General features: G+C 35.2%; 1 protein-coding gene across 1 annotated transcript; it reads left to right on the top strand.

Moving 5' to 3' along the window:
• The first annotated feature begins 1076 nt into the window (after positions 1-1076).
• On the top strand, positions 1077-11534 carry ccdc166 (coiled-coil domain containing 166). Its single transcript, XM_051113856.1, has 15 exons — positions 1077-1489; positions 1573-1626; positions 2099-2153; positions 2239-2383; positions 2580-2659; positions 2805-2981; positions 3077-3190; positions 4269-4318; positions 4403-4473; positions 4748-5098; positions 5873-6145; positions 6498-6605; positions 6752-6778; positions 10069-10095; positions 10526-11534. The coding sequence occupies exons 1-15, from the start codon at positions 1383-1385 to the stop codon at positions 11071-11073; spliced, it is 2187 nt and encodes a 728-aa protein (XP_050969813.1). The 5' UTR covers positions 1077-1382; the 3' UTR covers positions 11074-11534.
• Positions 11535-12261: the final 727 nt, after the last annotated feature.

The following is a 12261-nucleotide window of genomic DNA, read 5'->3' as shown; positions in this document are numbered from 1 at the left end:
TAGTTTTACAAAAAATTGAATATTACACATAACTGGCCATCTCATTCAGTCTCCCTCTTTGAGGCTTGAACAGTAAATAGTGGTTGATCATGGTTGATCGATTGACATTTTAAATGTTTTATCAACATTTTATAGTTTTAAAGTCCATTCAAGCATAACTATAATAATAATGATAACCTTAGTATCCACATCAGTGGATGATAATATTCTGTTTTGTTATCCACCTTATTTTTCACTGTGGAAGTGAGCTGTTTTCTGGTAATGTGTTAGACGTCCGGTTCATAATCCACCATAGGGAAATAACGAGAAGAATATTGAAGTGCAGTAAACGGTAAAACAGTTTGCACTACAAACCAGTGTGTTCATAATTAAGATCATACATTAAAATAATATGGCAAAACACACCAGTTTGCAATATTAAGCAGCAAAACAAGCTTTCTTTTAGCTGCAAGTGGATGAGACCAGAAGCCAGACACAAAAAAATTACAAATGGCTGCACCCACTCTTATGGGAAAAATAAAGTGGATAAGAGTTGGAGTTATGTCACCTGCTAGGCTACTTAAAATGTTTTTTAAAGCGTCTATTTTGGCTGTTGAAAAATAATTCTGAAAGTGATTCCATTATTTCAATAATAATGAATCCAATAAGTCCAATACACCTTACCTTATCCCATTATTATTTTGTAAATTCTGTACATTTTATGTGCTAGCTTCCTTTACGTTCAGCTATATTTAGCTGTTCAGAACAGCTTGTTTTGCTGCTTGATATTGCAAATTGTTGTCTTACCTTATTATTTTAATATATTGATTATGAGCACATTGGTTTGTAGTGAAAACAGTTTAACAGTTTACTGCACGTTGTTATTCTTCTCATCATTTCCCTATAGCGGCTAATGAACCGGAAGTCTCGCCCATAGGCTTACTTTCGCCGCAGCGTTGAAGAAAAATGAGGATATGAGCTTGAAAAAAGACAAGTCCATGTTAGCTTACAATATGCGGACATGGCAACACTGACTCCAGAAGAGCATCTTGCGCCATCTAGCGGCTAGCGTGTATCATATCAACACACAACACATTTCAAACACGGCTGTTTACAATTGTTTTTCCCAAAATAATATTAACTTAGGCTTGATTATGAATAGCGTGCGCTTTGAGTTAGAAATAAATGATCGAAAACAAACTTTTATACATATATGCTGTGAATCTGGCTCCTACAGCGAATGTTATTTGTGGTTGTCTTGGTTACACGGTGCAACCAACTGTGGGAGTGGAAAAGAATGAACTGCTAGACTAGACTGATTCGGAAAGTAAATACGTTAGATATCATTTTGTCGTTATAAGCGTGCTGTGTACGAGTTAACATTTTGTCTAGCTGGTTTTAGGATGTCTTCAATGAAGAAAAGCGAGTTAGAGAGTCAGCAGGACGCAGGTGTCTCGGCTGAGAGCGCTGAACAGGATGAATCGCAGAGGCAGATGTTGTTACACAGGGAGTGAGTTGTTTGTAGAGATGCTAAGAATCACTTTTGATGTAGCAAGGTCACCAACCTAGTTTATATTGCTTTGCAACCCACAGATATGAGACTCTAACTGAGAACCTATGCACACTGAAGAGGAGAGTTGAACAACTGTATCCTTTTGCACAAACAGAAGCATCATGCTGAAACCAAGCTAAAATTATTACTTTGTCTCTTAATCTGGCCAGACAAATCTGGTTTGATGCTTTTAGAGGAGTTTATGACACTGTTTTTTTATCTGGCTAATCACCTTGACCAGGCTGTGATACAACATAGACCAGATTAAACCAGCAAATCATTTTCTACTGTTAAAGCAACTGGATGTATTTTGTTCAGTGTATTATCAGAATGATTTTGAAATGAATATTTCAAGGCCATGTAAAACACAGCGTTTACTGTTATTGAAGATTGCACATGCGTGGAAAAGAAACAGGAAAAGCCGAAAACCTTTGTGCGACTATCACAAACCTCTACTTATCGATTGACCAACAATCCTAATACTGTCCAGCCCAGTAACTGTAACTGACAGATGTGATTGGTTTGCATTTATGTTAGTGTTTGACTTTTTAACACATTCAACTCCAGACGAAAAGAAAATGAGTTTCTTCAGAAAGAGATAGCTCAGAGCCGTATGGAAAGTGTAAGTTCTCATAAATTAACACAGATCAACATAATTGCTTTAATATATATACACACACACAATCATTGTTCTCTGTGCTGTGCAGAAAGAGTACATGTCATATATGTCTAAAGGAGCAGAGAAGAGACAGAATTCAATAGTGACTCTGAGTGATCAGAGCCATAAGGAACTTAAGGAGCTGCAGGGACAGAGACAGAGCATGCAGGATAAACATGATGAGCAGACCAATGGTAAGACAAGTCTTTATGCATCTGTACAAGAAATGACGGAAAAATGTGTGGTTAGAATGTACTAAAAATGACTGAAGATATAGGATTGCATTATCCTACATTACTACAAATCAGTTCACAAACAACAGATGCGACCAGTAGTTGGCTAGATGCTATTGAAACCTCAAATTGATTGTGCACTTGATTGTGTTTTCAGAGTTGCAGACGGAGATCCTGCAGACGGAAAATCAGCTGGCCTTGCTAAATAGAGAAATTGCTGACCTGAAAGAGGTTAAGGTAGCGGGATCTGTTTTTTATTTTTGTGTGTGTGTGTGTGTGTGTGTTTGTATTGTACTGGGGTTAAATTGTATTTCTTCATACTGCACTGAAGTGGAATGTTTTTTTTTGTGTTTTTTTACATATGTATTTACTTGTGTCGTAGACTCTAAAACAGCAGCAGTCGTGTCGTATCACTGAGCTGGAGGAGGAGCTGACTACCATGCAATGCAATCATTCAGAGTCTCTGGTGGCTCAAAAGGCTGAATTCATTAAAAAGAAGCAGAGCTGTGAGCAACAGGCAAAAGACACTGTGCAAGCTCTCACTATCTCAGCCAACAAGGTGAGTGAATGCTGTTGTGAACTCAGCCAGTATTACTGTACAGTCACATCACCATGAGTTACCAGGTCAGGATATTTTCATCCCCTTTTCCCCAGGAGGCATCTCACTCCCTGATGTCCTATATGAACAGGGTGTTTCAAGTGAAAAAAAGCCTGCAAGAGGAGTATAAATACCTCTTACAAAGAACTCAGGCTCTACAAAAACAACAGGTCTCTCTACAGAATGATCAACAGCAACTACTTCTGGAGCAAATGTGTATGCAGAAGATTCATGCCCAGTGTATTTCCCCACGCTCAAAATACACAACACCAGCCAACGCGAACAAAAACGAACACCCGCAGAGCAACCACCAATAATTAGAGCCAGTTCAGTTACAACAGTTGCTTTCAATAAACATATGAAGATTATTGTGTGACTCAAGAGAGTATTTGCTAAAGTGAGACAAGGCTTTGTTTATTGATTTCTTTACTATCTCAGCAGGTTGAGATACAGAAAGAGTAACGTCTGGTCCAATATTTTGAAAATATGTCAGAATACAAAGCGCTGTTAATAGACAGCATTTCAGGTGGCGCTATTTTTCTCTTTTTTGTCTTGTTAAATTCCTCAGATTTGTTGTATATACACGTTGCTTACAATACAATGTTGTATATACAGTTTATTTTTTTAAATTAATTAATTTCATTAAGGCATTTTCGCATAAATCACTTGGGGATGCTTTACCCAAAACTTTTTTAAAGTTTTTTAAAAATAAAACAACCTCCTTTTGGTTTGGAACAACATGAGGTTGAATAAATAATTACAAAATATTCATTTTTCCACTGAAAATCCAGGCGTCGATTTGAGAGGATATAAATCAGTTATGAAGCGGTGCATCAAAACAAAGCTTTACTGATCTATTTGCATTTACAAAGATTTAATGCACAGACCAGGTGACATTTTAATATTATTTATATACTATTATAATATTTATTGATATTTTGAATTAGCTTTTATTTTTATTTTATCAGTTAATGTGCTTTTTTGTAATTTTTATTCATTTTTAAAATATTTCTCTTTAGCTTTATTTTTTATTTCAGTATTAGCAATTTCAGTTGTTTTCCTCTGTATATATTTTTAGCTGAATTTACTTAAAACAGCTTTCAATGGCTTTATTTTCAGTTTAAAATAACAGCACTGAAACCGACAAGTATAGGCATCTGGACTGCGTGTGCTGAATGTTTGAATGTGTGTGTGTGTGTCTTTAAGCGTTTGAATGTGTGATTTCTGGTTTGACTGGTTTTTCTCTAGAAGGAAGTGATAGCAAGTCTTTTAAACACTGTTTACAGGAGACAAATCAGGTGAGTGTTTTGACTAAATCACATTTATTTTATTCAACACATAGAATACTATTTGTAATAAAAGGCGTTCTGTTTTTTTTTCAGTTGTTTCTTTGCAGGGATGAAGTTGGTTGCCGTGACTCTGATGTTTTGTGCAATTACAGATTTAAGATCAGGTAATCATTCACACCTTAAAGAAAAAGTAGACAGTGTTGTGCATTTCAAGATCCAGTGATACCAGGTGCATTTAATGTTGCAAATAAAACCACAGCAGAACTGTTCTGAGATCAGGGTGATTGCTGTGTGTATATATTTGTGTTGTATACAGTCATATAAAACGCAGCAGATGTAGCAATATTAGGAAATAGATGGGTTACTATACTTTGTACAGCCATAAATTAACTCACTAACCCTATATGACCGATTCAGACATTATTTTCTTTGTTTTAGAGATGTATAATGTTGTGGGACCTGCACAACCTCTCTTTGCTTTTATTGGTGAAGATGTGATCCTGCCTTGTTCTATCAAGCCCAACACCAGTGCTGTGAACATGAGAGTGGAATGGTTTAGACTTGACCGTCAAGACTCAGTATTGTATCTTTATGAGAATCGTGAAAACAAAATCACAAAGCAGGATCAGTACTTCAGAGGGAGAACAGCACTGTTCCCAGAAGAACTACAGAATGGAAACGCATCACTCAAGCTCTCCTCAGTCCAAGTCGCTGATAATGGAGTTTACAAGTGTTTTATTGAGTCCAGCTCCTGGTATGATGACATCACTATTAATGTTTCCGTTGGAGGTGCGAAGACTACAAAAATTATGTTTTTTGAAAGTAACAAAAACAAAAGCTTTTGAAATCAACTTAAAGGAGAAAATCAATTTCATTACTAAAATTTCCTGATAATTGAATCGCCCCCATGTCATCCAAGATGTCATGTCTTTCTTTCTTAAGTCGCAAAGAAATAATGTTTTTTTGAGGAAAAAATTCCAGAATTTTTCTCTGTATAATGGACTGCAAAGGTGGCCGATCAGTCAAAGGTCCAAATTGCCAAATTTCAATGGTGCTTCAAAAGGCTGTACGTGATCCCAGCCGAGGAATAAGGATCTTGTGTAGCAAAACATTGTCATTTTCTTTAAAAAAATAAAAATGTATATAGTTTTTAACAACAAATGCTCATCTTGCACTAGCTCTGAGATGCACATGCACGTCTTCATGCATTGCGTAGTCACGTTTGCGAAGTTACGTGTGATTAGTTTTTGTCGTCCAGCATCGTTATTTTAATCTTTTTTTTGTAAAGGGCGTTTGGCTTTCTTCACATGTTCACTCTTACTTGGACATTTATCCCATTGTCCATCTTTGAACTCCACTATATGGAGAAAAATCCTAGAAAGTTTTCCTCAAAAACATTTATTTCTTTTCGACTGAAGAAAGAAAGACATGAACATCTTTGATGAAATGGAGGTGAGTAAATTATCAGGAAATTTTCATTCTGGAACTGAACTTCTCCTTTAATACTACAGATACTTTATTGTACAAGTACAATGTATTAATTATTATTCTTGATCTCTGCAGCTATAGGAACTCATCCACTGATTACTGTAGAGGAGTTTGATTATTCAGGAGGGCTTCATCTGCTATGTGAATGTGAAGGTTGGAATCCTGAACCTGAGCTTCAGTGGCTGGACAATAAAGGAGACACTTTGATTTCTGATTCTACAGAGACACATAAAGATGCAAAGGGCTACAATGTGAAACACAGAATCACTGTGCATAACCGTGAGACAAAGTATCACTGTAGAGTCAAACTGAGACATCACATGCTTCAAACAGACATTATTGTCTCAAGTGAGTATGATTTGGGTAGTTCATCATTCTTAAATGTTCAAAGTATATTGAAGCAGTCGTGATGATTCAGAATGAATAATGATTTTATCACAGATTTACAAGTTTGTTGTAAATGTTTTAGTACAGAAAATGTTTGCCTATGCCTAAGTTTATGTTTGTTAATAATCACTAAGATGGTACACTTTCTAAAGGTACCAATATGTGTACTTTAGATACTGTTTGTACTTTTAAAGTACTAATATATTATTGTAAGATACAATATACCATTAATGGATAAATAAGGTACAATAAGCTTTTTTTAAGCTTTTGTACATTTGAGTACTGCTCTTATTTAATCAGGTTTTTGCTACAGGTAAAATGTTTCACTTTTGGAGAACATCGGTCATTTGGATTTCAATTACAACTGTGGTCAGCGTCATTACTGCAGTTACAGTTGCTACTTTTGTTTACATAAGAAGAGGTGATGTCTGTTTTTCATTAATTCATGTAGATGCAAAATAATTATTCTTTAAATTGTCTTCGTTTTGTAGCTGCATTTGAACAAAAAGAAATTGTTTGACAATTACAGTGTTTATTTATCTTATTCATGTTTTGAAATTTCTTCAGTTCTTTACTTGAGGAGGATTCAAAAAGGTGAGCTCATGTTTTTAATATTATCTCTGCCAGAGATTTATTTTTGTTCCATAAAATCATTCAATATAATGTGTGGTATATGCATGGAATTTACAGGTGCATATATTACATTAAAGGAGAAGTCCACTACCAGAACAACAATTCACAAATAATTTACTCACCCTATTGTCATCCAAGATGTTCATGTCTTTCTGTCTTCAGGATTTTTCTCCATAAAATGGACTTTATTGGTGCCTCGATTTTGAACTTCCAAAATGTAGTTTAAATGCAGCTTCAAAGGGCTCTAAACGATCCCAGGCGAGGAAGAAGGGTCTTATCTAGCGAAATGACCAGTCTTTTTTTTTTTTCTGGAAAATAAAAATTTGTATACTTCTTAAGCACAAAAGCTTGTGTAGCACAGGCTCTGGGATGTGCGTCCACGACACTACATAATATTGGATCAAATCGAAAGGTCATGCGGAACATAGGCAAAACTACAGACCCAGTGTTTACAAAGCGAACGCACAAAGACTAAGAAAATACAAGTAAGTCAAACGCTGTTTACAAACAAAAAGGTACACCGATGTTGGACAATTCTGAAGTTATAGGAGAAAATAAGATGAAGTTTTCGCCATACTCTACCTTTTTTAGCCGGAGTACACAGATGATGAACGTGATTCGCTGTAGTGATGGGAAGTTCTGATCATTTTACCAACTCGGATCTTTGAGTCTCGTTCAGCAAAAGAAACGAATCTTTTTTTGAGTCATTTCATTCATTTTAGCAAAATATAATTAAAATGTTACGTGTTACTTCCCTAACACATCTACTGCTTACACAAACATTGATCACAGCACAAACAAGACAAAACTGTAATGCCATAAGAAACAGAAAAGATGAATTCAATGTTTACCTGGGTCTTTAGTCTATGAGTAGCTCACCTCACCTCTTATCTAACAAGTTTTTGGGTTTGAGTCGTTCGTTCATCACGTGACAGCACCATTAGCTTAACCAATGCAGTGTGAGCTGAAAAAAAGAATTGATTAGCTCATCTCTCGAGTCTTCCCCTACATCCTAATGTGCATACACCCTATCTGCCCTAAATAGTATTGAAAATTACTACTATCACATAGAATTTAGGATGGATAGTATGCACATTGGGATGCAGGCTTTGGGTTCGAGTCGTTCGTTCATCATGTAACAGCCCCACAAGATAAATGAACGACTCGAAAACCTGAAGACTCGAAACAGGTAAACTAATTCCAGTATGAAACCTAATAGATGTTGCACAAGCGCGACTGAATGAATCACTCCCCAAGACAACTCGTTCTTCCCAAGTCACATTAAAGATTCGTTCAAAATGAACAAATCGTTCAAGAACGACCCATCACTAATTTGTAGCATCGTGGACGTGCATCCCAGAGCCTGTACTACACAAACTTTTGTATATATATATACTTTTAAAGTATATATATATACAAAAATATATATACTTTTAAAGTATATATATTTTTATTTTCCAAAAAAAATGACAGATCATTTTCGCTAGATAAGACCCTTCTTCCTTGGCTGGGATCATTTAGAGCCATTTGAAGCTGCATTTAACCCTCTGGGGTTCTTCGTTTTCCAGTCACACTCAGGACCTTCACGGTCAAAAGTGACCAGACCCCTGAAATCATTTTTTTTTTTTTTCAGTAAAATCAATCAAATGTATTTTTGTTCAATAATATATATATTTTTTTCTTTTTTTCTGTGGTGTTTTGAGAGAATTTTATGATAATAATTAATATTTATGCAATAATTATGATCTATTTTTTCCCTTTGAATATAATATAACATTTTTATATATATATAATTTTTATTATTTTTTAATTAATGCTGTATTTCAGTTTAAAGTAGAGACCTGGCCTATAGAAAACAATTTTTTGAAGTCAGATTGGTGCTATCTGGTGGTGTGGTGAGCATAATTATCAAGCAATATCATATTTTAATCACTAGATGAATGTACTGCTGTCTGTAGAAGGGCTTGTGAATTCTAGTTGTTTTTGCACATATTTGCCTTTGCCTTTTCAGGTTGTGGATTTTAATATATCATATGAGATTATCAAAGACTATTTTTTTTTTTATTATTTGCCAAGTTTTTTGTTTGTTTGATTGGTTTAACTGGTAATTTGAAGCACCAGTTTTACTTTATAATAGAGTCAAACCTGAACATTGCATTAGAAAGAGAACCAATGGAAAGCATTTTGTTACCCATTGTTTTAAACTTAATAAAAATGCAATTATTTCAGTCATAACTATTTTATTTATTTTGAACATTTCATTAAAATTATTTTTTGTAAAATTCAATGAACAATAACTCTTCTGTTACAGTCTCATATTTCCCTGTGTGTGTGTGTGTGTTCAAGAGAGAGACATGGTGTGTGACTTTTGCATTTTGGATCCAGTGTCCCCCTTTTATTTGATTCATTGATTTTGTTTCACATATTCTCACATTTTTCTGTTACAGTCTCACCAGTCTCATATTTCCCTATGTGTGTGTGTGTGTGTGTGCGTGTGTGTGTGTCTATTTTGCAACCTTGATGGCTTACAGTCTCATGCTTTCATTGCTGTGCACTTTATTTCTTACATTGATTGCTTCTATTTCACACATTTCCCAAAATTAGCTTTTGAAATGACACACGTTCATTTGTGTGTGTGTGTGTATTGTAGTGTTTTGCACTACTGATGTTTTAGAGAGTCACCCCTTCACTGTTGTGTGCTTTTTTTCTGGATTGTGGCTGATTTGTAGATTGTATGCACAAAAAAACTCTGTATTTTCATATTTTTGCCAATTTCCCATTCATTTCCTATGGCCGGTCATTTTGACCCGAAGGCCCTGAGTGTGACTATTTTTTTTACGACCACTTAGACTTTTCAAATCCTGTCCCCAATTTTTTTGTGTGTTCATATACCAAGTACCATAAAAGTCACTAAGTTTCGTACCATTCCGATGAAGCTACGATTTTTAATTTTTTTTATTTAAAAAATTCCCGGTCAGAAGTGACCGAAGAACCCCAGAGGGTTAAACGGCACTTGAAAAGCTCCTGAAAGCTCCTGAAAAGCTTTCCTCAAAAACCATAATTTCTTTACGACTGAAGACAGAAAGACATGAACATCTTGGATGACAAGGGGGTGAGTAAATTATTTGTAAATTGTTGTTCTGGAAGTGGACTTCTCTTTTAATTGTGCCAGAAATTGTGAGTAAAATAACTCCCAATGAACCAAATTCATTTTAGACACATTTAAAAATCATTTAAACGTGTCTTTTCAGATATCAAAAAGATAAGAAAATATGCAGGTGAGTAATAAAAATCATTTATACCTTTATTAATCTATTTTACCTTTAATGTTGTTGTGAAATCCACCTTTTTCCTCAACGTGAAAGTCTATGGGTGAGGTCTATGGGTGAGGTTCATTATCTGCTACAGGGAAATAAGGAGGGTAACATCGTGCAGTAAACGGTAAAACTGTTTGCATCACAAACCAGTGTGTTCATAATTAAGATAACACATTAAAATAATATGGTAAGACACACCAATTTGCAATATGAAGCAGCAATACGAGCTGTTTTGCACACAGCTGGATGCAGATGAGACCGAAAGCCAAACCCATAAAATGTGCAAAAGCCCACGCCCACTTTTATGGGATGAAAAAGGTGGATATTAGTCTTGTATTGGCTCTCAGTATATACGTAATGTAAATATAATAATTTTACTCATTTTCGTTAGCGGATGTGACACTGGATCCAGATACAGCTCATCAATATCTCATCCTGTCTGAAGATGGGAAGCAAGTGCGACGTGGAGAAAAAAAACAGAATGTACCAGACAACCCTGAGAGGTTTGACAAATGTGGCAATGTCCTGGGAAAGCAAGCATTCTCCTCTGGAAGGTTTTATTTTGAGGTACTGGTGAAGGGGAAAACTGATTGGGATATAGGAGTGGCCAGAAAATCCATTACCAGAAAGGGGAAGATCACACTGAGTCCTCAGAATGGTTACTGGACACTGCGGTTGAGAAATGGGAACCAGTATAGTGCCTGTGCTGGACCTACTGTCTCTCTGTCCTTGAAAGTGAAGCCTCAGAAGGTGGGTGTGTTTGTAGATTATGATGAAGGCTTGGTCTCCTTTTATAATTTGGAGTCCAGGTCTCATATCTACTCTTTCTCTGAACAGTGGTTTACTGAGGATCTCTATCCATTTTTAAACCCATGTACAAACATTAAAAGAAAATACTCTGCCCCACTGATAATCTCACCTGTTAATGTCAATGAATGAACGAACTTATCAATAAACAAAAATAAAATTCAAAATAATTGTATTATACTACATTTGCTTCTTAATTAACACCTTTTAGTAATTTTTGGTTATGTGTGGCAAATAATTTATTAAAAGCATTGGATTCATGGTATACATTTTATCAGGTCTTGCATTCACTGGGAATTGAACCCATGGCCCTGAGTTTTCTATAGTCTTTGCAATGAATAGAAGTATTTGCATTGTCTTGTATGATGTTGTACATTGAAACATTTTAAAATCAGTGTCCATTAAGTTTTATTTGCACCAATTGCTGATAACTTGTTTTCAGCACTGTAAACTCAGAAATGATGCAACCTAAAGTTCACTGTGATGTTTTTAATTCCTTAACAAGGCTAAGTATAATGTGTTGTGAAAATGCTGTATAACTTAGCCATGATTAAAACTGCATTTTTAAATCTGTCCAGGTCACAGTAACTGGACTTTATTTTTGATCTGTATTTTTGAAAGACTTTTTCAGTGAGTTAGAGGAAAGTTTCTGCATCCAACCTGCTCATCATGCAATTTGAGAATGACTGTGAGAATATGCTTTACTGATGGTGTGGACTGAAAAAGTACCTGCTCTTCACATGCTCTTCTTTTGAAGAAATAATCTGTTTATTTTGCACATGATAATTGGTTTTAACATTTATTGCACCACTGGTAGGAGTTGATATACATTAATCAAAATTAACATACTGGTGTAAAGTTTGACACAATAAATATCACAGAAAATTTAAATTCTCTTCTACTATGCATATAAAATTGACTTTATACATATCCCCCTAGTCACACATCCTGTATAATGATAAAATGATAGAGGATAGAAGTACAATGCATAATATTTCTGAATATGTCATCTTAAGAAAAGGATTCTTCATACAGAAAGTGGATGATGAGGAGTCTGGGTCAAAAAAAGTCAATTAAAAAGACCTCATCATTGCATATTTCAGTTGGAATAATAAGACTCATCTCCCCCCTAAGCACTTACTATGCATTTGGATACATTTTTAAGAGATAATTATTTTGACACATAACAAGAAAGAAGAAACAATTAGCAAAAAAAATGAATGACACTTTTTGCCATTTTAAGTTCTGTTCTGATTATTATTTGAGTACACAGAGTAATTCTGTATAGGAATTGCTGACAGAGCTGACATAGCGTTGACC

The sequence above is a fragment of the Labeo rohita genome, chromosome 7 (assembly GCF_022985175.1).
Source record: "Labeo rohita strain BAU-BD-2019 chromosome 7, IGBB_LRoh.1.0, whole genome shotgun sequence".
Lineage (NCBI taxonomy): Eukaryota > Metazoa > Chordata > Actinopteri > Cypriniformes > Cyprinidae > Labeo > Labeo rohita.
This window is presented reverse-complemented; position numbering and strand designations above follow the sequence as displayed.

Bases quoted from the DNA above. Each gene is read 5' to 3' on its own strand.
- ccdc166 (XM_051113856.1), top strand. From the start codon at position 1,383: ATGTCTTCAATGAAGAAAAGCGAGTTAGAGAGTCAGCAGGACGCAGGT. The intron at 2,982-3,076 runs GTGAGTGAATGC...CCTTTTCCCCAG, and splicing joins TCACTATCTCAGCCAACAAG to GAGGCATCTCACTCCCTGAT. The intron at 6,606-6,751 runs GTGATGTCTGTT...AAATTTCTTCAG, and splicing joins TTTTGTTTACATAAGAAGAG to TTCTTTACTTGAGGAGGATT.